Raw genomic sequence first — 26,900 nt, forward strand, 5'->3', positions numbered from 1 at the left:
GGTGGAGGCAGTGGCACTCTATCATGACCTTAGTGCACTTTGTGCTCAAGGGGGCTTTCATCTCACAAAGTGGATTAGCAACAGACGTATCGTGCTTGCTGCTATACCTTCGATGGAGAGAGCGAAAGAAGTTAAGGATCTGGACTTGGATAATGACACACTCCCTGTGGAAAGAGCATTGGGCGTACAGTGCTGTGTTGAGTCAGATGTCTTTAAGTTCAAGATCATGATCAAGGACAAACCCATAACCAGAAGAGGGATCCTTTCCATGGTCAGCTCAATATTTGACCCATTAGGAATATTGGCACCTGTGGTCCTGTCAGCCAAGATGATTCTTCTAGACTTGTGCAGAAGAAAACTTGGTTGGGATGATATTATACCAGCCTCAGCTGCACAAGAGTGGAAAAGTTGGCTGAAGGAGCTCTGCAATCTCGAAGAGTTTAAAGTTGACAGATGCCTAAAACCGGTGAATTTTGGGGAAGTGACCTCTGCTCAGCTACACCACTTCGCAGATGCAAGCGAAGATGGCTATGGAACAGTGACTTACCTGTTATTACATAACATCAAAGGACAAGTGCACTGTGTCTTCATTATGAGAAAAGCTAGAGTGGCCCCATTGAAACCAATAATGGAATTGACGGCTGCCTTGGTTGCAAGTCCTATGGACAAGATGTGTAGGAAGGAGCTGCAAATGCAACTTAAAGACTCCATCTTTTGGACTGATAGTACTTCCGTACTGAAGTACATCAGTAATGAGACCTTAAGGTTTCTAACCTTCGTCGCAAACAGGGTTTCAAAAATACGCAGCGTATCAAATCCATCTCAGTGGAGATATGTTCCCACCGCAAGCAATCCTGCCGACTGGGCTTCCAGGGGAGTCAAAGTGGAAACGCTCCTGAAAGATGAAACATGGGTGTTTGGACCTCAGTTTCTCACTGGAACTGAAGAACAGTGGCCTGTGAACCCTGATGGCTCTGAAATGGCACCAGAAGACCCTGAGGTCAAGATAAGTCTGAATGTGAATGCTGTGCAGTTTGAAAAAGAGATGGATGCTGTAACCCGATTGATCAATCACTTCTCTTCTTGGATCCACCTGAGGAAGACGGTTGGTTGGATCCTTAGGTGGAAAAACCTGCTGCTGTGCCTTAGTCGGAAGAGGAAGCAATTGAGTCTGTCTCTTGCTCAGTTTGGCTTGAATAAGGAACAACAAGACCGAGAGATAAAAAAGGAAATGCAGACTATCAAGGCTCAGGTGGTCTCTGGTTTTCTTTCTATTGAGGACCTCCGAAATGCTGAGAAAGAAATGATCTGCTTTTGCCAAAGAAAAAGGTTTCCTGATGAAATCAAAGGCTTGCAAAAGGGAGAAGGTGTGAAAAGGACTAGTCACATCTACAAGCTCAACCCAGTACTTGAAGATGGTGTTCTGAGAGTGGGAGGACGTCTCAGTAGAGCAGCAATGCCTGAAGAATCTAAACATCCTGCTATATTGGCAAAAGACCTTCACATTTCTGACATCATTCTACGGCAAGTACATCAAGATGTGGGACACGGTGGTCGTAACCACAAATATACTGGATTCCTGGTGCTAGTGTGGCTATAAGGAAAACCCTGTCAAAATGTATTGTTTGTCGGCGACTAAATGGAGCTCCAGGAATGCAGCAGATGGCAGATTTACCTCGAGACAGAGTTTCTCCAGATGAACCTCCATTCACTCGTGTTGGAGTTGACTATTTTTGGACCTTTTGAGGTCAAGCGAGGAAGGAGTACAGTTAAAAAGTATGGTGTTCTCTTCACATGCTTAACAGTAAGAGCCATCCACATTGAAGTAGCTTCATCTTTGGATACAGATTCCTTTGTTAATGCTCTTTGACGCTTCATCGCAAGACGTGGACAAGTATTGGAATTACGCTCAGATAATGGAACCAACTTCGTCGGAGCTGAGAGTGAATTAAGAGAGGCAATAGAAAGGTTGAATATTGCTAAAATCAACAACACCCTCCTTCAGAAAGGAATAAAGTGGACTTTCAATCCCCCTACTGGATCCCATCATGGAGGAGTATGGGAAAGGTTTATCAGATCTGTGAGTAAGGTTCTGAATTCCAGACTGAAGGCACAGAACCTTGATGAAGAGTGTCTTCACACGGTTCTTTGTGAAGCTGAATCCATCATCAACAGCCGTCCCATAACGAGAGCATCCACAGATCCCCAATGACTTGGAAGCACTAACCGCTAACCATGTGTTGCTGCTAAAAACCATGCCATCTTTTCCACCTGGACTGTTTCATAAAGAGGACATATATATTAGTCGAAGATGGAAACAAGTTCAGTACATCTCAGACTTGTTTTGGAAACGATGGATTAAGGAGTACTATGGATTAAGGAGTATGAGTACCACGTGTTGGTGGCCCGCTACAACACTGCCCTCTCTCTCAGCCTGGACTCTCTGGCTCCCCTCAGAAGCCGGACGGTGTCTTTTCTCCGCCCGGCACCATGGTTCACCTCTGATCTTCGCACAATGAAGCAAACTGGTCGTCGGCTGGAGCGGCTTTCCAGACGAACTGGCCTCACCATCCATCGTATGGCCTTGGTGGACCATGTGAGGTCCTACAAGGAGGCTCTCTCCAAGACCAAGAACGCCTACTACTCCTCCCTCATCACCTCACAACAAAATCACCCCAGATCCTTGTTCTCCACCATCAACCGACTGCTCCGCCCCCTCCCTGCCACGTACACTGCTGAAGCTCCTGACCTCTGCTCCAAATTCCTCAACTTTTTTCAGGCTAAGGTGATCTCCATTCATCAACAACTCCTGGTGCCCGCCCCCTCCCCCTCTCTGCACTGGCCCCTGACACAGAAATGCACATTCCCAGCTCAACCCCTCAATCCCCAATGCTCTCTCTCCTCCTTCTCCCCAGTGGATGTTCCACTGGTCTCGAAGCTGGTGACCAATGCTAAGGCCTCCACCTGCTCCCTTGACCCCATGCCCACGGTGCTGGTCAAGGCCTGCCTTCCCACCCTCTGCCCCATCATAACAGACATCATCAACTCCTCTCTGTCATCTGGAATAGTTCCCTCCTGCTTCAAAACCGCCTCCATCACTCCCATCCTCAAGAAGCCTGGTCTTGACCCTGAGGAGCTGAACAACTACCGACCGATCTCCAACCTTCCTTTCCTTAGTAAAACCTTGGAAAGAGCAGTCGCCGCCCAGCTTCATCAACATCTGTCAAACCATGAGCTCTACGAACCCCTACAGTCAGCCTACAGAGCACATCACAGCACAGAGACCGCCCTCCTCAAGATCACTAATGACCTCCTTCTCGCTGCTGACTCCGGATAAATCAGTATTCTCATCCTCCTCGACCTCTCTGCGGCCTTTGACACCGTTTCTCATACAGTCCTCCTGAAATGCCTCTCCGACAACCTTGGCATCACTGGCACAGCTCTGTCATGGTTTCAGTCCTATCTCTCAACCAGGTCTCAGTTTGTCAGCATCAGCGGCTCATCCTCCCCCCCGGCCCCAGTCAACCATGGTGTCCCCCAAGGCTCCGTGCTTGGTCCCCTACTTTTCACCATTTACATGCTCCCCCTTGGCCAGATCATACGTCACTTCGGTCTCAATTTCCACTGCTACGCTGATGACACTCAGCTCTATCTCAGCACCTCACCATCTGCCCAGCTCCCTCCACAGTCTCTGGTCAATTGTCTCCATGCCATAAAAACCTGGATGACAGCAAATCTACTCAAACTCAACAGTAAGAAGACTGAGCTCATGGTTGTGGCCCCCAAGGCACTGCTCCGGAAGGTTGGGGATCTCCTCCTCCACATTGACGGCTGTTCCATCTCCCCGTCTCCCGAAGTCCGTAACCTGGGTGTCATCCTTGACTCAACTCTCTCATTTCAGTCACATATCAAATCCGTCACCAAGTCTGCCTTATATCACCTCAGGAACATCTCCCATCTACGACCATCACTCTCCGATTCCGTGGCCGAGACCCTCATCCATGCATTCGTCTCCTCCCGGTTGGACTACTGCAACGGAGTCCTGTTCGGGGTTCCCAGTAAAGCCCTGGACAGGCTCCAGTATGTGCAGAACTCGGCTGCCAGGGTGCTCACTCACACCAAGCCCTGGCAGCACATCACCCCCACCCTCATCCACCTCCACTGGCTCAAAGTCAAGCACCGTATCACATATAAACTCCTTCTTCTGACCTACAAATGCCTCCATGCCCTCGCCCCCCAATACCTGTCTGACCTTCTCCGCCACCACACTCCATCCCGGAGGCTCCGATCGTCTGGACAGGATCTCCTCTCTACCCCCCGCACCAGGTTGCGGACTTTGGGTGACAGAGCTTTCAGTGTAGCATCCCCCACCCTCTGGAACTCTCTCCCCCCCGAAATCCGCAGCGCCCCAACCTTGGACACTTTCAAAAAAGCCCTCAAAACGCACCTTTTCACCAAGGCTTTCCCCACTATATAGTTAGTTTGATAGGTTTATTTTTATTTTTCACTTGCTTGCCCCCCCCCTCCCTGACCTGTCTGCCTCTTTTCCCCTACTCCCCCCCCCTGCCCGACTTGTGAAGCGACCTTGGGTTTCGTGAAAGGCGCTATATAAATATTATGTATTATTATTATTATTATTATTACTTGCCTCTACTCCAGGAACGACAGAAGTGGTCAAATGTCAAGCGCAACTTCATACCAGGAGATATTGTGCTCATAGTCGATGACTCAGCACCTCGCAATTCATGGCTTACAGGAAGGATTGTACAAACCATTCCAGACAGAAGAGGACTTGTACGTCAGGTGCGAGTGAAGACAAAAACTAGCCATTTGGACAGGCCTATCACAAAGATCTGCGTTCTACAGGAAGCAGAAGAGCCGTGAGGAAATTATTGGGTTATTGAACTTCATAGACCTTGAGTAAAGTAAAGTAGTAAAGATCACTCCTTCATAGGCTAACAAATTATATTTTTTATTTTATTTTCTATTTTTTGCCTAAAGAAGAAAAGGAGACTTTAACAAAGGACATTTTTATTAGGGATGCACCGAATATTCGGCAGCCGAAAATTATCGGCCGAAAATGGTTAAAAAGGCCCTTTCGGCCGAAAGGGTTCTAGTACCGAAAAAATATCACCGAATGTCAGAGAACAGGGTTATGTTAGTAAGCTAACGTGTTGTTGTGATGACGTAATCAAAACGCGGCGACAAGCACGGCGCGCGACCATGCTCGCGGCTGGCTCACAGCCAACATGTCTGCCGCTTGGAGATATTTAAAAATATCAGAGAAAGAGGTGCGGATTGCGATTTGTAAAACATGTTCAGCTGACATTTCTCGAGGGGGTGTAACTGCAAAGACTTTCACCCCTTCGGGATTTACTCCACCACTTGACATCAAAACACCCGGACAAATATGCGGAGTATCGAATTACAAGCACTGACAGCGAGAGACTGTTCAGCGCTGCCTCTCATGTGCTTGATGAGAAGAGGAACAGACTTATGGCTGATAAAGCAGAGAAGCTACTGTTCATTAAAAAGAACCTCCCACTTTTCCTTAATAAGTAGACAAGGCTGGCTTATCATAAGCTTCTCTAGTTCTACATGTCTACTCTATACCCACTTTCCTGAACAATTTTCATTGTGAGTTATAATTCACCATCTCAGGTTATCATTAGGGGGAAATGACAGCAGCACAGTGTTCAATATATTGTACTTTCGGTATCTAAATGATACAATGTTGTTTACATTGCTCATGAGGACAGACCACCTTATTTGCAGATTCTTGAAATTGTAATTTAATTTGTAATTGGTTGTGGATTTTGTATCCAGTTTTCACTTTATGTATCTTTATACAATGTTTACTACTTTGCTTATGAGGACAGACAGCCTTATTTACAGATTCTTGAAATTCAATTGTAATTTCATTTGTAAATAGTTACATTCATGTGGATTTATCCAGTTTGCACATTTGTATGCATGCACTTATAGGTGCATTTGTTGTTGTTGAAGGCCTGGCTGTTACAGTCTTTATTTACACTAGTTTGTTGTAGGCCTACTGGCCTAGATGTTTATGCAGTTTTAAAGCACCTTGGCTTTGTTCTGAATGCACTTTGTTGTAGTTATCCTACAGAGAAAAGAAAATGCACTTGACTTGGAATTAATGTACTGTATGCATTCAAAAGTGCTGAATAAATGTTTTATGGACCCATAATAGTTATTATTATTTAAGTTAAGTTTTGCCATAATCATGTATTTTTCCATAATCAGGCAGCTGAACACCATTGGTAAAAAATGTATACATTATATATATATATATATTTCTATTAGTCATTTTCGGCCTTTCGGCATTCGGTTTTCGGCCAACTGTTTCCTATTTTCGGTATCGGTTTCGGCCAAGAATTGTCCATACGGTGCACCCCTAATTTTTATCCTTAAACGTTTTTCCCTTGATTGTCTCCTACATAATTTTTAAGTTGTGTAATTATTATGTTGATATAATTAGGGGCCGGAATGTAGGAGCCACATATGAAGCCATTTCTGTGTTTGTTACGATACATGTTATTTGAGTCACTATAGTTGGTGGGCGTGTTATTGGATTTGTGTGGTGACGTTTGTGCTTATATCCGGTTGCTTTTACCTGCGCACTTGGTAATAGATGGGGGGGTGAGCTAGAGAAGGACCATTTTTGTTGACCGCACGCACGCACGACGCACGCACGCATATGGATATGGAATATTGCATTTTTGCTTTGCAAATAAAAAGTCAAACGCATACTGTGTTGGAAAGACTGAGTTTTTGCGCGTCCACAGTGTTTTTTCTCTTGTTTAGTCCCTCGCGGCACTTTGTTTAAGATTACTGCCGCAATAGTAACTTTCAATTTGTTAAACGTCTTATTTTGCAATTACAAGTAAATATTTCAGCATGTTCAATGACACTTAAAGTTTTGCAGGTGGTCAGGTAGTATCGCTGGTTAAGTCTGGCCTGATGCTGACTCCCTCTTGGAGGGTTTAATAACGCCCCCTCCCCCCCCTAGCTGGTGTGGAACGGCACTTAATAAAAAAAAATATTCTCTCTTTTTTTGTCCTGAGAGAAAATAAGTATTTGGTCACCTACAAACAAACAAGATTTCTGGCTCTCACAGACCTGTAACTTCTTCTTTAAGAGCCTCCTCTGTCCTCCACTTGTTAACTGTATTAATGGCACCTGTTTGAACTCGTTATCAGTATAAAAGACACCTGTCCACAACCTCAAACAGTCACACTCCAAACTCCACTATGGCCAAGACCAAAGAGCTGTCAAAGGACACCAGAAACAAAATGGTAGACCTGCACCAGGCTGGGAAGACTCAATCTGCAATAGGTAAGCAGCTTGGTGTGAAGAAATCAACTGTGGGAGCAATTAATAGAAAATGGAAGACATACAAGACCACTGATAATCTCCCTCGATCTGGGGCTCCTCGATCTCACCCCATGGGGTCAAAATGATCACAAGAACCGTGAGCAAAAATCCCAGAACCACACGGGGGGACCTAGTCAATGACCTGCAGAGAGCTGGGACCAAAGTAACAAAGGCTACCATCAGTAACACACTACGCCGCCAGGGACTCAAATCCTGCAGTGCCAGACGTGTCCCCCTGCTTAAGCCAGTACATGTCCAGGCCCGTCTGAAGTTTGCTAGAGAGCATTTAGATGATCCAGAAGAGGATTGGGAGAATGTCATATGGTCAGATGAAACCAAAATAGAACTTTTTGTTAAAAACTCAACTAGACGTGTTTGGAGGAGAAAGAATGCTGAGTTGCATCCAAAGAACACCATACCTACTGTGAAACATGGGGGTGGAAACATCATGCTTTGGGGCTGTTTCTCTGCAAAGGGACCAGGACGACTGATCCGTGTAAAGGAAAGAATGAATGGGGCCATGTATCGTGAGATTTTGAGTGACAACCTCCTTCCATCAGCAAGGGCATTGAAGATGAAACGTGGCTGGGTCTTTCAGAATGACAATAATCCCAAACACACCGCCCGGGCAACGAAGGAGTGGCTTCGTAAGAAGCATTTCAAGGTCCTGGAGTGGCCTAGCCATTCTCCAGATCTCAACCCCATAGAAAATCTTTGGAGGGAGTTGAAAGTCTGTGTTGCCCAGTGACAGCCCCAAAACATCACTGCTCTAGAGGGGATCTGCATGGAGGAATGGGCAAAAATACCAGCAACAGTGTGTGAAAACCTTGTGAAGACTTACAGAAAACGTTTGACCTCTGTCATTGCCAACAAAGGGTATATAACAAAGTATTGAGATTAACTTTTGTTATTGACCAAATACTTATTTTCCACCATCATTTGCAAATAAAGTCTTTAAAAATCAGACAATGTGATTTTCTGGATTTTTTTTCTTCTCATTTTGTCTCTCATAGTTGAGGTATACCTAGGATGAAAATTACAGGCCTTTCTCATCTTTTTAAGTGGAAGAACTTGCACAGTTGATGGCTGACTAAATACTTTTTTGCCCCACTGTATATATCATGTGTTCATACGTAAATAATAACTATGAGTGTAAAGTATGTCTTAATAGTACAATACCTGAGTAAATGTAGTTTGTTACATTCCACCACTGCTAAACACACGTTTAGCACACGTTTGGCCCCTTTTGGCTAAAATATATTTGAGCATTGAAAAAGTAGGTCAAACAACCTCTCCTCACAAAATAATACTTCCAATACCTCAGGACTCTGCTGCTGTCCGACTGTGTGGTGCAAATATTGTGTTGTGTGTATAATGTGTACTAGTGTGTGTTATGTGATGTTTGTTTAAAAGTGTGCATATACAGTATTCTGACACTTGCATATGATATGAACACATTCTTATTTTTTTTAAATGTGTCGAAATGCCATGAAAGTCTGAATATATGGTATACATGTTTAGGACAATAACAAATTAATATTGTAAAGCGCATACCCTGTTAGACATCTTCAAGATGTTTTTATCAGGGTTCTAAATGAGCTGGCATCCATTCTAGATTATTAATGAGCTTCCGTATTGGGCTGAAAAGGAGTGCTCTTCATGTTAATTACTCTTTGAATCATCTTGAAGAAGACCATTTACTGAGAGAAAAGCCACCGCAGGGCAGAAATCGAAGGCCACATCCTTTTTAAAACTATCACAGGAAATTAAGCCTGTAATGAAAGATTACATTAAATTCCATTGGTAATTCAGAAGATGTAGTAGATAAAGAAAGATAGGAGGAATTTAACAGTCAGCAAACCCCTGTGAGTGAGCCTGCATTGAAGCAAATGTTTGTACCGGCCAAACGGCGGTACTGCAACTCTCATGGCTGCCATGTGATGTCATTTGGCCTACACATTTATTTTTAACTAACATATGCTGTAAATCAGCATATACATTTGTTTAAAGGTAAATCAACTACCCAGTACGAACATTTAATTATATCATTAGGTCCTAAAAGTTGTTAAAGGTTGGAACCAGACTTTCTTCCCCTCTTCACATTTGACTGAGCCAAAAATGGCAGCGGAGTGGATGTGGGGTAGGGCTTGAGTAAACCATTAAGCATATGCTGTATGGGAACAGACCCCCGGATGATCTGGATATTTTTGTACTTAAGAGTCAGAACATTTTGGCTTCTTGTTGCACCACTGAGTAACTTTCATATAAACGGGGCTCCAACCCACGGTCCGGTTCTCTGTATACACTAGTCACACACATTGTGTTAATGTGCTTATGTGTACATCTAGACCAGATGGTTGGATACTGCAAGTTCAGTGTACACAAGAAAGGACACAGACAGACAGACAGACAGACAGACAGACACACAGACACACACAGACAGACAGACAGACAGACACACAGACACACAGACACACAGACACACACACAGACAGACAGACACACAGACAGACACATAGACAGACACACAGACACACAGACACACACTCATAGACATGGTGAATTTGTACAGTTTAGCCCCTGGCAGTAAATGATATAAACTGTTATTTCCAAGGTGGGTACTGAACTAACCCCAGGCTCCCCACAACCTCAACCATCAACAACAAGTGACAGTGCTTTTTAGCTGACAAGACAGATGTTAAAAATGTATTCCTCCATTGCACACATTAATGAGGCAGATTAGGTGGGAGTGGGAGTTCATGTCATCACATCACTGGCTCTTGGATTGCTATTTTATTTAAATGATTGCTGTATGTAACCAAAACTTTGAACAAAATGGAGGAAGAACATACAGTATCCAGAAAATTCAAGCATTTAGAAAAAATAAATCAAACTGTAAAATTGCATTCCTTTTTTTAAATGAATGTGTTAAAATGTAGAGACTGTGATCCCTAAAATACTATTACTTTGAAAGTTCCTTTCAGAACATCAAGGATTAACAACCCGACAGTCGAACCATTTCTTAGGAAATGTTCCCTGAAAATGACCATTTTTATTTTTCCATGCTTAACTTGCTGTTATTGTCTTGGCAAAATGAAGTTCTAACTCATCTTACAAATCAGTTGGCTAAAGACGATACTTACCTCCACAAGGTATCATTGAGAGATGGTGCTCCTCCGATATGCTCTCAAAAAACACAAAAGAAATACACTTACACTATTTCATTCACATACAAGTTGCTAAATGTTGCTCACACATTACATATTAACACAATAATCATTGTAATGTTCTGTTGAGACGTGTTGCTGAAGAATATTCATATTTAACAGAATTGCTGTATTACAATAATCATTTAGTATTGCAGGTATTGCACTTTTACCTTTACGGCTTGAATTGTCGATCTTTCATCGGCCTGTTCTAAAGTAAATGATCAAGATGAAAGCATGACATTTACATGGTACGATAATAAAGAGGCCTTTTATCTCTTTTGATGTGGCAGGTGCTAGTTGGTGTTTATCTGAAAAAGCCTTTTTGGCAGGTATTTATTGTGTATTTTAACTGGGCAGTGGTTTGTTTCTCATGATCGGTTTTAATAATTTACATTTCCTTTGTTTTTTATTCAAACCAACATCTAAACATTCTAGTGTGCATCTGATGGTGCTTGTTTTGCTTTCTTTCTTTTTTGTTATTAGCAACCATTAATTAAGAGAGCAGACCAAGGCCCGGGACCTCAGGACAGGTCTCCTTTTGTTGATGTTGTTACATATCTAATTAAAGAGCTGAGAGATAAGTTAACAGGACGCCCGTCTCCGACTGGGATATCCCGAATGGGAATGTCAAGGACATTAGCTCGTACATCAACGTAAAGCTTTGAGTGAGGAAATGATGTCTGAAAAACTACAAATGTACTGTTGAGTTGATTTTAAAAGTTTTTGACTGACACTCATTTAGCTGGAATAGCAATTTGAAATTATGAAGTTAATATTTTATACCAAATAAAACGAACAATGATACAGTCCTAATGTGATGTGTTTCCATGAAAGGGATTTCTGCTCAAAATGTTCTTTGCTTTGGTTGTTTACAGTTACTGCTTTTAAAGATTTATTTGTTGTCTTTTTTTTACTTTATTTATTTTAGTACGCACTAAGATAGATAAGAAAGGTAGGGAAATTCAGTGGGGCAAAAAAGTATTTAGTCAGCCACCAATTGTGCAAGTTCTCCCACTTAAAAAGATGAGAGAGGCCTGTAATTTTCATCCTAGGTACAGTATACCTCAACTATGAGACAAAATGAGAAAAAAGAATCCAGAAAATCACATTGTCTGATTTTTAAACAATTTATTTGCAAATTATGGTGGAAAATAAGTATTTGGTCACCTACAAACAAACAAGATTTCTGGCTCTCACAGACCTGTAATTTCTTCTTTAAAGAGCATCTTGCAGGTTTTTATTTTTTCTACATTTATGCTTAAACTTGCTTATAAATTACAATTAAAAAAAGTGAATGCAAGATTTGATATGTTTTACGAGACATAAGGGCAGGAATTCAGAGGGAAAGGAGCAATTTTGAGTTCTGCTCTTAAAAACTGCTTTTTTTAAAGGTCATACGTCAAACGCGCCATATTACATCACACAGGGGACACATCTCCGCTCTCTGACCACGGGTAGAGTTGCGTTGAGTAGAGCGGTTGTGTTTTAAGGAGCTGGTATTTTTCGGTAGTTTTACATTGTATTTCACCATTTGTAATCATGGTGCAGTATTGTGTTTGTGCAGGTTGCACAAATACCAGCCTGTCAGGACATCGAGTCGACAGTAAAAAGAACCGGAGCTAGCGTTCGTTCCTGGGTGCGTTGTGCATCCACCTCCCTGCAGCACATACTCTCCACAGCTTTATCAGGAAACCGTATTACATCTCTCTCCCCCCATTCGCTGCTCTCTCTCTGTCCCCTCCGGTACACGGCACCGTAAGACATAGTGTGGAGTTCCATTAGGTAACGCTGTGGTGGCTGTACTGCTCCAGCCGTCTCCTTTGTGTTTGTTTGTTTCCCCCTGTCTGTGTTGTTTTTGTGTGCGTGGTGGCTGTCACTCGTGGCTCCCGGCTCAACCTCCACTCACCTGCTGCAATCAGCTGTGCAACCTCCCCGACTACACACCTGCTTTCCATCAAGCCATTTACAACGGCATATCAACGGAGGCTCCACAACCTTTCTCCGCCAGATCGTCAAGTATCAGCCGTATCTCGCGTCTCTCCTCCGGTACATTATAAGGTTGTGGTCCGTCATATGCATTCGAATATTCATGTTCAACTTCTTCTGTGTCGAAACTAGCATTGGGTTAGCAGGGGTTCCCAAACTTTTCAGCCCGCAACCCCCAAAATAACAGTGCCAGAGACTGGCGACCCCTGTCGACGGGGGGGGGGGGGGGGGGGGGGGGGGGCAGACCTGGCGTCATGGGGCCGGGCCCGCCCATCCAGGATTTTGGCCCGCAGTTTTAATCAGGGCTGAATACAACATTTTAATTGTTTTATTATTATGTTTATGGTTGTTATTTGTAGGGCTCTGTCCTAATATTTATTTTTGTTTTAAACTATTTTGAAAGATTGGTTTAATATCATTTTTTAATTTTGCTATGAAATTCTGAATGAAATTCTGAATGAAAGGCTGCGCGTGAGACTGGTTTTTCGCTGGATTGAGTCGTGTGGGTTTTTGAGTGAGATGCGGCACAGCAGCCTGTCAGTTTACTCTTGCTAGGTTAGTTTGGCTATCATCATTTCTATTTATCTGCAACAATGGATATCAGGAAGTGGTTCATGAAAGGATATGGCAACTCAGCGCCAGATGCAGGCACATTAGAAGAAATCAGTTACGTTACCAACGTAACTGATTTGCCAGGGACAAGGGAGGCTGGCAATCAATTATATTTTGAAGAGAAATTAACTCTCAAGCCGGCTCTCTCACAAACTCCGGCTCTGTGCGCAAGCAGACCGCTGCACACGCTATCTGCCTCGCTCAATCTCTCTCTCTCCCTTTCTCTCCATCGCTCAACCTCACTCCACCCTGTGTGCGCTCCTAAAGTTTGCCTGCATGCTTGCCCAAGTTGGCACAGCGTTATAAATGTGCCACAAAACCAACCAATGGATGCAGCCTATAATAAGACCGTCAACAGCCTTATGGCAACCTAAAACCCCTCTGTTTCCGTAAAAACAATTCACGAGCGATGTGTTTTTTAGGATTTCAAGAAGCATATAGAACAAACAATGGTTGTATTTTATGAACATTTATCCATGCTGAAAGTAGATTTAGATGTGTTAGGAGTGCGATAGAGATTATTATCTAATATGTGCATATGATTAAGCATTGCATGAAGTCTGTTGATGATCAGAGGCTGTTGTTGGGGCTGCATAAACGTTTTTTTTATTTTTGTTTTGTATACAGACCATGCAGGCCTCAGAGAGTTAAACTTGGGCCTGCGACCATAGTTTTATTGTATTTTTTTTTTGAAAATCCACAGCGGAGGTTTGTGTCGTACTACATGCGGTGTATTTTGCATATATCTCAGTAGCCAACAATCTGTGAGTCTGTTGGCTCGGACATAATCTGTTTAAAATAATACTACATGATAAATGTAGTCTACATTTCATAATAAGAGGTGTAAAACCTGAGAGGATTTTAAATCGCATTTGAACTAAATGCTTATACAATCTGTATTTGTATTGTTGATTTAATGTGTGAACGAGGCGATAATATAGAGAAGGTTAAGCTGTCATTATTAGGCTGTAATTTGTTATATACTGTTGGAATGGGTAAGCAGGCCTATCGTTTTTGGATATTTGTGGAGTTAGGTGGTCCATGAGTGTTTTTTATTGGTTAAGTGGTCCTTGGTATGAAAAAGTTTGAGAAACACTGCGCTAGTGGATTGTCAAAGGGGGAGCCTCGTTGCGGGGAAATTATACGGATGGCTAGTCCGCCCCTGAAAATGTCTATGCAAACGTTATTATTAATAATAATTAAAGAAAATAAAAAATAAAAAAAATTAATCAATTCTTTTTTTAATTTTCCATTTTAATTTTGTAATCATCTCGCGACCCCCACTCGGGGTCTCCCGACCCCAGCTTTAGGAACCCCTGCTCTAGGGAGATCTGCATGGAGGAATGGGCCAAAAATACCAGCAATAGTGTGTGAAAACCTTGTGAAGACTTACAGAAAACGTTTGACCTCTGTCATTGCCAACAAAGGGTATATAACAAAGTATTGAGATTAACTTTTGTTATTGACCAAATACTTATTTTCCACCATAATTTGCAAATAAATTCTTTAAAAATCAGACAATGTGATTTTCTGGATTTTTTTTTCTCATTTTGTCTCTCATAGTTGGGCCTCTCATCTTTTTAAGTGGGAGAACTTGCACAATTGGTGGCTGACTAAATACTTTTTTTCCCCACTGTATGTGAGGACTTATGGAAAAGGGCAACTGGCAGAAGTACTACATTTCTATGCAGGGAAAGTCAGCTCAAATCAAATGTTACCTCATTGAAATCATTTTGATCACAATGACCCTGATTAAAGCCATGTCGAATTGCAGGACATTTTACTGCAGCGTTTTTGAGAAAAATTTAAGGTTCATTTAGTTGAAATGACATAATACGTAATACATAAAAGTTATAACATTTCCTCATAAAAAAGTTATTGTTCAATGTTCAGCAGAGTCTGCTTCAGAATGACACTGATTATGGCCCCTGGTCAAATTTGAAATTACTTTATGAAACAAAAATCCCATTAAAATACTAAAAATTACAAGATAGACCGCCCTGCACATCATGTGTCATAGATAATGTGAGGAATAATGCAGTGGAAATGTGATACTGCAGAAAGGACAGAGAGCTAATCAGAACACAGGCAATATATGAAAAACATCACAAAACAAATCAAATGTAAAGTAATGAAGTTAATCTCCTTCCGTTTAACGGAAAGACAACATTTTTCAAGTGTAAACACATTCAAACACTCCGCCTTTTATCTGTTCCGTTATGTTCGGTCTTGGCTCAGTCAAATTAGAGGGGAAATAACATGCATTCGGGTTATAGCACTTTTTACAACTGTAAGAACCTGATGATTTCAATTAAAAAGTTGGTACTGGGTAGTTGATGTAACAAACAAACTCTTTCCCAATTTACGTCAATGGTGAAAAGCCATTTTGGCCAAAAGAGGCTGACACGGAAGTTGTAGCACCACCATTTAGTCGCTACGGAAATGTGTTCAATGGCCAAACATTTATTTAAGTGATTAGCTTTCCAGTGATCTACACCCACCAACCAAACTGGTTAGTTGCTCTGAACTTTCATGATTTATTTATTTCACATTTTCAAAATGTGCAATCCTAGTACAATCTGTAGAAGAGTGAGGGCCAATGCCAGAGAAGAAGCCGTTATGGGCCCTTTTCATCAAGCTGAGACCCCGACTTGGAAACCAGTTAGTGTCGCATTTCAAATGAATAGGACCTTTCTGACTCACTCTCATTGATTTATGAGCATAGCTAAATTATAGAACATTTTTAATCATCATGTCTTCATTTTGCTTTAGTAAAAGTTTTCAAGCAGTCATTTCTCCCCTATAGCTGTTATCACATTAATACACAATTATTCGTTTGAGCATTTTTGTATTCTGTGCTTTAATTATTTTTCAGAATTAAATAAAAAATAAATAAAACAAGAATACAAAATGTATATAATCATGAGTTAAAGCAAGAACATTCAATGAAAAGTAATGAAACTTACATAAACATAAATAAAATGTCCAATAAAAGATCGAATAGAATACAAATATTTATATACACAAGATCAAGTGGAATTGTGCACATTGCACTATATAACCTGTATAATAAACTATGAACAGGGGTGTATAAGTATTCAAAGGATAATAATGCTGAACTGCAGTTCAAAACAAATATGAAATCAAGGTCATAATAAAATGTCCCCTCCCCTCCTCCATCTCCCAGGCTTCCCTGACTATGGGTTGTATTCTGCGGCCGGCAGTGACATGCGGGGAGGGGGCTCCTACTCCCTGGCTGACTACGGCTCCCTGGGGGCCCAGGCGGCTCAGATCCTGCCCAGTGATCACGCCAGCTCTTCCTGCAACTCCCCCAACTCCATCCAGCACCACCTGCACAGCCCAGACCCCTTCAAGAGCCCAGGTGTGTATCTCTGTGTCTCCTGCACGCAGAGTCACACACAATGCAGCAACACCATGAGACACAGAGGAGGGGGATAACAAAGCAGTGAGGCATGACGCTGTGTGGCAATTTGCCCAGAATGCAGTACATGCTTTTCTTAGCTGTGCCTTAGGAGAATGGTTCATTTTTATTTCTGTTGTTGTGTCATTTGTTGGAGTATTATAAAAATACTACATTTGTTGATTAGTATGAACCCTCTAAATGGTCTGTAACAGTCTGCAGATCTTGTGTTTGGGTTGTGTTGCTTGCGTTAATATTCCAGTATTGGAGGACGTAAATAAATAAGGAAGTAAAATAGTGCAATAGAAAAATGCAATGGAAGCTTTTAATGGTCAATGTGCTTTTTGAAACCTAGCTGGCAAGTTGTTATTGGTTATTCGATACTTTAGTCTCCAGATAAAGCAACAAGTAAAATTGGAAGGTACTATTTGTAACTATTCATTTCCTAAGCCCTCAAGTTTGTGAGTCCACAACACATGTGATGGAACAATGATTGTGTCGCCTGTGAGAAACTCTTCCACTACACACAGTGTGAGCCAGCTGCAATCATGTGTCATTTATTCAGCAAAAATAAACCAATCGTGTAGTGCTAGAGGTAGAGGAGCAAATTATGCCACACCAGTTACAACTGATGGGCGCTAAGAGCTAGATACAAAACTAAAAACATAACGAAAGACGACATTTTTTTCACAAACAACCCTTGTTCCTGCCACAGCACTCTCTAGAGTTACTGCGGTGTTTCCTGATTTGAGCATCAACATTATCTGGAATGTATATTAAAAACTCTGCCCAGTAAAGAGTAGCAAAAGAGAAGTGGGTCATGAGGCCAAACGAGGTCAAGGGGGTCAAATTACCCCTGAGAATAATAGCTTAGGAAAATGTCCGTCTTCCTGACTCATAGTTTTCTGAGAATGGGGTTGTGCATTTTCATAGACTCAATTCAAAGTCTAAGAAGAAGCGGCACAAGCTCATCACACACACACACACAAACACACACACACACACAAACACACACACACACACACACACACACACACACACACACACACACACACACACACACACACACACACACACGCACACACACACACACACACAAACACAAACACATTGCATTAGTATATTTCTCCTAACAAAGGTAAGGGAAACAATAGAGTGTTGGAGAAATGAGTTAGCATTTGACCACTTCCGGGCCTCCTCAGTGGATAACACGTGGCTTAATCAGACTTCTGAACATCATCTCCCAGAACAAGAGTCCGCCTTGAGCTTAGCGGTGTTGATGCGCATCCATGTGACCACAACGTAGTTTGTTTATAGCCTAAGGTTAGCTATTCACTTCTGAAGATTGCATTGATGCCTAAACTGTTGTAATAGTGGTACTAATATGTAGTTTATCCTGCTGAGCAAAATGTGTAAGTATCATAGACGTGTATTTGGAAAGAGCCTTTGCCCTCAACACTTAACTTAGTGTACAGTATATGGTCATATAAACATTCCTCCAAAAGGACCAGTCAGAAATATGAATGTGATCTGCATGTCGTTTCTTCTTCAATCATACATTCCTGAAGTGAGTCCATGGAAATGTGTCTCACCCCTGCAGTCTTTTAGCATACATTACCCAGGACACCCTGTGTAATGTTCTGCCTGTCAGGCAGGCAGGCTAGGTCCAATACCTCAAGCACTTTGGAGAAGATAATCACAATTATATATGTAAGGGTTTGGTGAGGAGGGGGTGTAGGTGTGCTGAAGTGTGGAGGCTCTCCTGTGACAGGTGTTGATAAGACGAGGGGTGCTGTGCCCGATCCCCCTGTGCATGTTCTGCCAGGCATTCATATCTGAGGTTTCTGAGCAGTGCAAAGCAGAGAAGGCTAAAGAGAGGCTAACAAAGAAATATATACTGTATATACCTGCAAGTCCATTGGCTTCAAATCAGTGAAACCTTTTAAGTACTACCATTATTCAAAGGTTTATTGGTCAAGGTGCAGTGGATGTGTAGACTTTCAGAATTCCTGATATAAGGAGAGCTTGTTCCACCATTTTGGAGCCGTTGTTGAGTGTTACGTGGGTCCAACTTCACACTGTAGCCTGACAATGGTTTGAAATACATTTCCTCTCCAATGTGTGCCTGATCATAGTCAACCTTTATCTCTGAGTGCCAGCTGTGTAATAGTTCCTCTGGCTAATCCATCTCCTGGCCCCCCTCAACAGGAAGCAACCAAACCAGGCCTGGAGGCTTCCATGGGGCCAACAGTCCTGGACCCGTAGCTGACCTCTATGGAGGCACCAGTCAGGATTCTGGTGTGGGAAACTACATCAGCACCACCAGCCCTCAGCCGGGCTCCGGCTTCAGCCACAGCATTGCTGTAAGTATACCTGTTCATGTGACATCATGACATCATCATCTTCATCTTCCAGCCCATCAATTCTCACTAAGGCTGTGCGTCTTTTTTAGGCAGAAAGCGTTTCTATAATGTTTTAGTGACAATGATATCTTGATAACATATGACCAATTTATGTATATGACAGACTAGATTCTCCCCCTTATCTGTATCTATCTGGTTAGGCTACTATATAATTATTTGTATATACTGTATATATCTTTGATATTTTTTTAACCATGAACACCAATCTACAGCCGTCGAGTACGATCTGCGTACGGCGATAAAAGTATAAGAAATATTTTCACCTAAGCGCTCACAGTGGCCGCTCAAAAAAGGTAGTGCGCTCAGAAAAAATACACAACGCTTTTTCTCTCACCATTGGAAACGACAACAAAAGAAACGCTGGCGGTCAGAAAAAGGCGCTATGTGAACAGAGGCCCTAACTCAATGTGGTTAACTCATTCTTCATTCATTAGCAGCACGAGACGACTACTTTGTTGAATTGCTGTAAAAACAGGCATCATTGTTTTGTCAGCGACGGCACTGCTAACTGCCAACCCTTTCTTTCTACATTCAGTTTGCCTTTCCTAAAGGCCATCAATAAAATAATGTCTAGTTGACTTCCATTACCAATTGAATGAGAGTGAGAATGGCCTGTTTTAATCTACTGTTCAAGTCAACAGCACACTAACCAAAAATGCTAACAAGGCCTTTCGTGTTTCACCAGCTGCTTTTTGGTGCACAAATACACACACACACACACACACACACACACACACACACACACACACACACACACACACACACACACACACACACACAGAGACATCGTGAACAACATCTGGTATAGAAGAGAAAAAATTTAATCCGAACATCTCATTTTTCATTGAGATAATGTTGAGGTGGTATGCATTATTTCATGCATTAGATATGACCTGAAGTGTGCTGCATTCACCTTACAAACTAAATCCACATTCATCTATGAGTTGTAGATTAATACAAAAATAGAGCATACAGAACATACAGTTATCATGATACATAAAAGTTATGAAAACAGTTGTTTGGTTCCCTTTTTGTTAAATGCAACCGTCTTCTGTACATCTGTCCATCATTTCTGTTTTGAATTGAATATGCCTCAATGTAGATATTTCCTCCAAGTAAATAAACAGACATATTCATCATTAATCTCTGTAGTGTTTACAGACATTGTGGTCTGTGATTCTGAAAGATCTGTATGACAATCAGGTTCATTTTATAGACGATGACCTCAAATATTACTTCCTGCTGTCAAGGCTTGACTTGATGGTGTGGTTACATGAGGTTTTATTCCATGTTTCTAACATTAATCCGATATGCACCATGTACTTTAAACCAGTATTTTGTAACCAACGGCCCTACAAATACTAAATAATTCACAGAAAGAAAATATAAACTAATTTTGGATAAATGTGTTTACGTTTCTAAAAACATTACGCAGTTCGGCTGGCATGTAATGTTATGACATAGTTCATAGTAGAATATATATGGTATAGCTTGTGGGTCACTGTTATTACGGCGCAGTTCAAACATTAATAGATAACAAACTGTTTATCATTTCAGAAATCCCAAATGTTGCCATTTGACTCACGCTATGTGTTTCCATTCCTGCTGTCATCCCATCCTTTGAATAAACTACACTCACAAGTACTTTTTTTCAAAGAAGTGTGTACTGACAGTTACTAATTGTACATTATAGGGTCCATTGATTGCGACAGCTTTTACAAATGGATACCATTGAAAGCTAACAGGTGACTGGTTGCCATCTCTTTTGAGGTATTTGATACTATTCCCACAACCTTATCTGCCCATACAAACATGTATTGTTCTTGCATCCCTTTTAAACGTCTTATTTCCCTGTCATGTCTGCTCCTCATATGTATTGTTGACCTGGTCATTCCTCAATGGATTGTCACAACTATTCCCCGGGTTTTGTGCCAGCAACAGCTATGTAATATGTTCCCATGGCGAACCCTTTAAAGACTCACATATGCATGCATCCATACAACAAGTTTTACATGAAATCCTTTGTTGTCAAACTTTGCTTTACCCACTGTTTATTTTCTGACATTTGCCCAGTTAGTTTGGAATTCTAGGATGAAGGGCGGGGGAAAGTTTCTTTTTTCATATGGTTCCCTTTCTCTTTTTTCAAATGTTAATTCACGTGTGTTTTCAAATATAACTTCATTAGCTTTTATGATGAGCACAGAGCTGCATTTGTTTTGACTTTTTTACTTATTTTGATGAAGAGATGCAATTGTGAAACATTACATTAGAGCACACTTGATTTGACACAGGCATATTTAAGTAGCTAAAAGCCTTTTTATCATAAATGGAAAAACGCTCATGCATGCAAATGATTTGTTCTCCAACCATGACCATATGCTATTCCCCTACTCTCAATAAACCTTAGCTGGTTAATGTGTTTCTGTATTGGAAGCGGCCTCTCGTGGTGACACCCTGCACCAAATTGAAAGGGTGTGCTAACAGTTTAATCTAAACATGCCCTGGGGTTTCGGAGGCATTTGGCTGCCAGCTGGCTGTCAGCTTGTCTTCTACCTGCCAGCAAGGAGTATCTCTGAAAGGGTGTGACATAAAATGTCTATCCCACCAGTTCCACCTTTCTCTTTTTAAGGTGTTATAACAAACCAAACATCACTGAAAGAATAAAATAACACCCCCTATTATCATACCATTCTACCATTAGGGTTGTTGGTTCAATATCAGCCCTTGCAGTCAACAGATTGAAGTGTCCTTGGGCAAGATACTTAACCCCACATTTCTCCCGATGTTAGGCCTGACTTGCAGTCAGAGTTGTAGTCCATCACAAATGTGTTTGTTAGGAATGATGTCAGTGTAATTTGGACGGGACATTGTCAGGCTTGAACAGGAAACAGCCGACCACAAGTATCACATCAGCCATTGTTAGGTCTTACTTAAATAATGGTCTGAATAAAGAGTCAATTACATAATTGCATGTCTTTTTCAAATCTTGTTAAAATAATCAAGAGCAATACTTGTATGAGTTCCACCTTTTATATGTTCCTACCAAAGCATTTCACACTGGTAGTCTTCACTGTCTTCTACAATAGAAAACCATTTTAACTGCTGTATGAGAATCCCCAGTGTTGTATGGAAACACAGGGTGCCATGAGAGAAGGCAACAGATAGTGTGTCTGTAGTGTGTGTTGCTTTCGTTTGCAACTCCTAAGATGCTAGGATACTGTCAATGTCCTTTTTCACCTTGAAGCATGAAAGGATGTTTTTTCTAATTACCGATAGACGCATGGACGATGCGTTGGATTACCATTGAAAGGGACTGATGCCAAGGGAAGTCAGGCCGGGTCTCTAAACTGCTTCTGTGTACAGGTGATGCCACCCAGCACTAACCACTACAGCCTCCACGCAGTGAGCCTGAGCGGGGGTGGGACCAGATGAAGAACCGTTTGAAAACAAAAGTCCAGAAGTGGTGAACAGCCTGCGATGGAGATCCCTCTGACTGTGTCCGGTATACTTGTGTTGAGATTTGCTGGTTTAGATTTGAATTATTTTTCTTTCATTTTGATTTGTAAACGTATTGTATTGGACATTTAATCAATAATGATAAATTATTTTTAAAATATTTAATTATGATTATTTTAAGTGTTTGTTTGTTTATTTGTTTTGATTAGCAAGTTAAACGAAAGCAATGTACTACACCCTTTGTGTGTGTCACTTTGGTTACTTCTTATCTCTGAGTGATGAAAGATTGTCAGTTTGCACGTACAAAACGTCAGATGTGAACAGTGTTGGTTCACATATCAATTATGCCTAGTAGCTTTGGTTCTAGCAATGTGGTCTCAACATACCCATTTTAGGCAATAAGAGGACGACAATATTTTCACAGTCCTGTTTTATAAATGTTTTTTTGTCTTGAGAAAATTAATATATACAAAGTTGTGTTTTTATTTCTGTGTCAAATTTTGAAAGAAGTGTATACATGGTGTTTAAGTAATTATAGTGGTTTAGTGAGGGACAGGAAGGGATTACCTGAAGATAGTCCCATCATGCACTGCTGGTTCGCTTCTTACATGCTCTTTGCTACCTGTGGCTAATTTGATACCAGCATATTTGTCTACATTATGAGCTATAGAGAGCAGAAGGAATGAGTCCTTTAACCCAGGAATGAGTTAGTATTCTACCAGTTCCGGTTCCCTTGTCTCAAAGTCAACTATTTTTTGAACATGTTGTGTTTTGTTTAATTCCTGAAATAAGGTCTGCGGTTAACACAAACTTTAGAGATTTTCCTGTTTTGTTCTACGACATAAAATATGTCGTTAAATACTCCATCCATGTCTGAATCTGTTTTGTGTCATTAATACAGTGGTTGCTAACAAGTAGCTAAATAAGCCTTCCAAACTTCATCACGCCAAACAATGGTCCGCCTTAACTTAGTGTCGGTGACGTGAAGTCATGTGACCGTGATGTATGGTTTATAGCCTCGTTTATAGTAACGGTAGCATTTTACTATTGTAAATTGCATTAACGCTTCGACTTCTACAAAATGTGAAGTAAATATATGATGATTATCCACCTGAACAAAACATGTTGGTATCATAAATCATTGTTAGCCACAGATCTTATTTTTTGCAATGTTCCAAAATCCAAAGGAAAAATCCCATTGGCTTGTTTTGTTGTGGCGGCCTTTATGATGCTAACTTTTGGGCCAGCCTACAAAACAACAACATCACTGCACAACTCTATAGTGCGCACAATTATGTCTGTGACACACAACTGACGGACTCTCCTCGAATTCTCTCTGAAGCTCTGTAGCATGAAAACAAATCAATCCAAAGCACACTTGATCGTTTTTGGATTACAAAGATGATTTTTATTTCATATGCTGTAATTGTCTTCACATGTACGGTGTCACAGAAAAGACAATATTTCAAGTTTTGCAACTTGTGTTTGTTACGAGGAGGAAGAATTGCAGCAGATGAGTGTTGCTTATTACCTCAGTCCTATGAGATTTTCTAACGATGACAAGAGAACCTATTTAAAAATATGACATGTCATTAGAGGTAAGGCTGAGAGCAGATTTCATTTGCACATATAGTGGACTTTTATTTATAACTTAATTTTGGTCAGCCTAACTTTTATTTACTGTTTTTAAATGTTACAGTTGCTTGCATAACACTGGTCGATCCAACATCAATGAAAACACACAGATGTTCATACACGCATTACAAAAAATGTAAAGAAAAATAGGAATGTTGTCTGTAATTTCATGTAAATAAGGGTTTGCTATAACTAAAGAATCAATCTTTTTTTAAGTTTTAAATTGATATGAATTGATAAATGTACGCAGTTTTCTTCCCTCTGTGCTAATACAAATATTTTCAAGTTACTTTTACAAACTGTGGGAAGATGAATGCTGGACTGTTTCTATAATGCAGTAATAATCAGAAAACAAACAAAAAAATGTGTAAGTTGTTAATTAAAAAGAGAAACATGTATGTTCCCTTGTATGATTCACATTTCTATGAAGGATTTGCATCAATATTTTTGTGGCTGTTAATGATTCTATAAATAATGTCTATATAAATCACAATATATCATGTACTGTATATTCATCCAGTTTTCTCTTCATCATCCTCTACAATAATCTTTAGTTGAGCATTAATGTATTGCAGTAACATATACTAAAGAAAATCTAATGACTTATAGGAGTGCTGTCTTTGATACCAGTGTAGTGTCCTATACACAGATGTGTTACCTTTAAAACTCACTTGTTTTGTCTCTCTCACTCTTTCTCCCAGTATGTAGTGGTAGATGTTCTGTAGTTGCAATATTGTTAGCTAGTACTCATCACAAGGGACCTGTAAGGATAGTTTTTTGACATTTTCCTGACTGAAGCGGACATTTGTTTCACTTTAATTTATATTTTTATGTTGAATTTGTGCTGCTTTCACATGGTTTCAGCAAACCAAATCTACGGAGGCCGACCCGTGCAAACGCGCTACAACCGGCCAAACCACTTACCTTAGGAGATACGGCCAACTGTCACCGTTTGGAAACGTACCTAAATAGTTTTATTAGCTTATTTCAACAATGTAATCGCGTCATTCGTTCTGATATTATTGCAGATCTGCTGTAAGGTAGCTCGCTAACGTATTTCAGCTAGTCGTTTCCAATATACTGACAAAACACTTACAGTTATGAAACAATGTGGGAGTTAGCCAACTTTAGAATCTCCGAACGCCAACAAGTGCTCCGGTCCCAGCTGTGTGCAACACTTTTTAGTGTCCCCGTTTACGTCGTGTTTGAACTTATTGCAGCTCTTTTTTGTATTCTCAGTGCTATTAGTAAATACTGCACATGTGTTGTCAAGTTGGCAAAGATGTTTCTTCATTTGCGTATGTTTTGGCATGTTTTTGTTTTTTTATTTTCATTGTATTTGAAAATGCAGCACGTTTCTCCTGGAAGTGTTTTGGGCCGTTGTAGCGTGTTTGCGCCTGTCGGCCACCGTACAAGGCTCTGTAAGTGTTTCAAGAAAGATTTGCTGTGAGTTGTTCTTCTAAACACGGCATTAATAGGACCCCCACCTTTGAATGTCATAGTAAGGGGGTTTGCCATACTACCTTAAATGCTAATGCTGGTTATGCAAAACACTTTTTTTGTAATTTGAAGTTAAAGAGCAGGAGGAATGATGAAACAACAAGCATATTTTGATATAGTTACAACGGTAATAATAAAGACTATTATAAATATAACTAATCTGAACGCTGTGTTCTACTATTCTTATTTTTTTTATGTCCCAGTGGCACTACTTTTTGAATACTGTTTTTTTTTTTACTTGTTCAGTACTTTTGAGTTTGAACTCAATTTGAAATATTTAGTTTTGCTCTTGGATCAATCAAACAGCTCATACTTTAATAAATGTTAGATTTCCAATCACTAAAGCTTGTTATCCATATACTATATAACTGTGGTGAACTGAACTCAAATGGTATATATTAGATCAAAATCTACCTAAGATCTTCCGTAATATATCTGTTATATTTATTTCATGGCTTTGCACTCTTACCAAAAAGCATTGATTGCATAGAGCAGTGCTGTAGACAGGCAGGAAGTCAATGAACACAATGCAGCGTTTACATTATCCTCATTCATCACTACTTAGCATTTGCATTAGGGGCGTCAAGTAAAGTCAAGTGAATTATATTTATACATCCAAAATAATCCAATAGTGACAGTTGTAATCCTAGGTTTGTTCTAGTTTTTTTTTTCAATTATTTCCAATGAGGAGTGGGTCCATGTCGCCACATGTGATTTAACTGCCATTTAACTGAGTCCGTCAGTGGCTCAGTTAGTAGGGGCTTGCACTGTGAGCCGTAGGGTCGCTGGTTGAAGTCCCCGACCAGACCTAAATATGGAGTGTGGACTGGTACTTGGAGAGGTTCCAGTTCACCTCCTGGGCCCTGCCTTGGTGCCCTTGAGCAAGGCACCGGACATCCCACTCCCATTGCTCCTTGGGCGCTGTACAATAGATGCTCCTAGTAGGATGGGTTAAATGCAGCTCTGCATGTGTGACCATTAAAGAGGGTTTCATCCCTTTGATTCTATCTATCTATACGCAGATTGTCCTCCTCTCTGAACTACTGTCAGACTGAGCGGTGACTAGCTCATTCATACAAAGTGTGAAAGCAAGAATCTTCTGGTGGGTTCTAATGGTGGAAAAAACATGTCAAACAAATATATAGTATTTAGAATAGATGGGCAAGGGGGCAAAGCTAGTCTAAACGGGCAGTTATAAATTATCATTGTCAGAAAACATTAATATAAGTGCTGAGAGTGTTTTAATGAAAATCTGGGGGGTTG

The 26,900-nt window shown here is 40.9% G+C and overlaps 1 protein-coding gene across 6 annotated transcripts in view; it reads left to right on the forward strand.

Moving 5' to 3' along the window:
* The window catches only part of LOC307035812 (RNA-binding protein Musashi homolog 2-like), a 232,643-nt gene extending 208,108 nt beyond the window's left edge, over positions 1-24,535 (forward strand). For 4 of the 6 annotated variants that reach the window (XM_079675526.1, XM_079675522.1, XM_079675527.1 and 1 more), the window contains 3 exons: positions 16,390-16,584; positions 18,832-18,986; positions 22,410-24,535. In XM_079675526.1, the coding sequence (XP_079531652.1) occupies positions 16,390-16,584; positions 18,832-18,986; positions 22,410-22,478 (419 nt within the window). In that variant the 3' untranslated portion in view covers positions 22,479-24,535. Of the gene's footprint in view, positions 1-16,389; positions 16,585-18,831; positions 18,987-20,739; positions 20,817-22,409 lie in introns of all 6 variants that reach the window. The other 2 variants (XM_079675523.1, XM_079675525.1) reach the window with 1 other exon arrangement.
* Positions 24,536-26,900: the final 2,365 nt, after the last annotated feature.

The sequence above is a fragment of the Notothenia rossii genome (assembly GCF_949606895.1).
Source record: "Notothenia rossii genome assembly, chromosome: 4".
In the NCBI taxonomy this organism is placed as follows: Eukaryota; Metazoa; Chordata; class Actinopteri; order Perciformes; family Nototheniidae; genus Notothenia; species Notothenia rossii.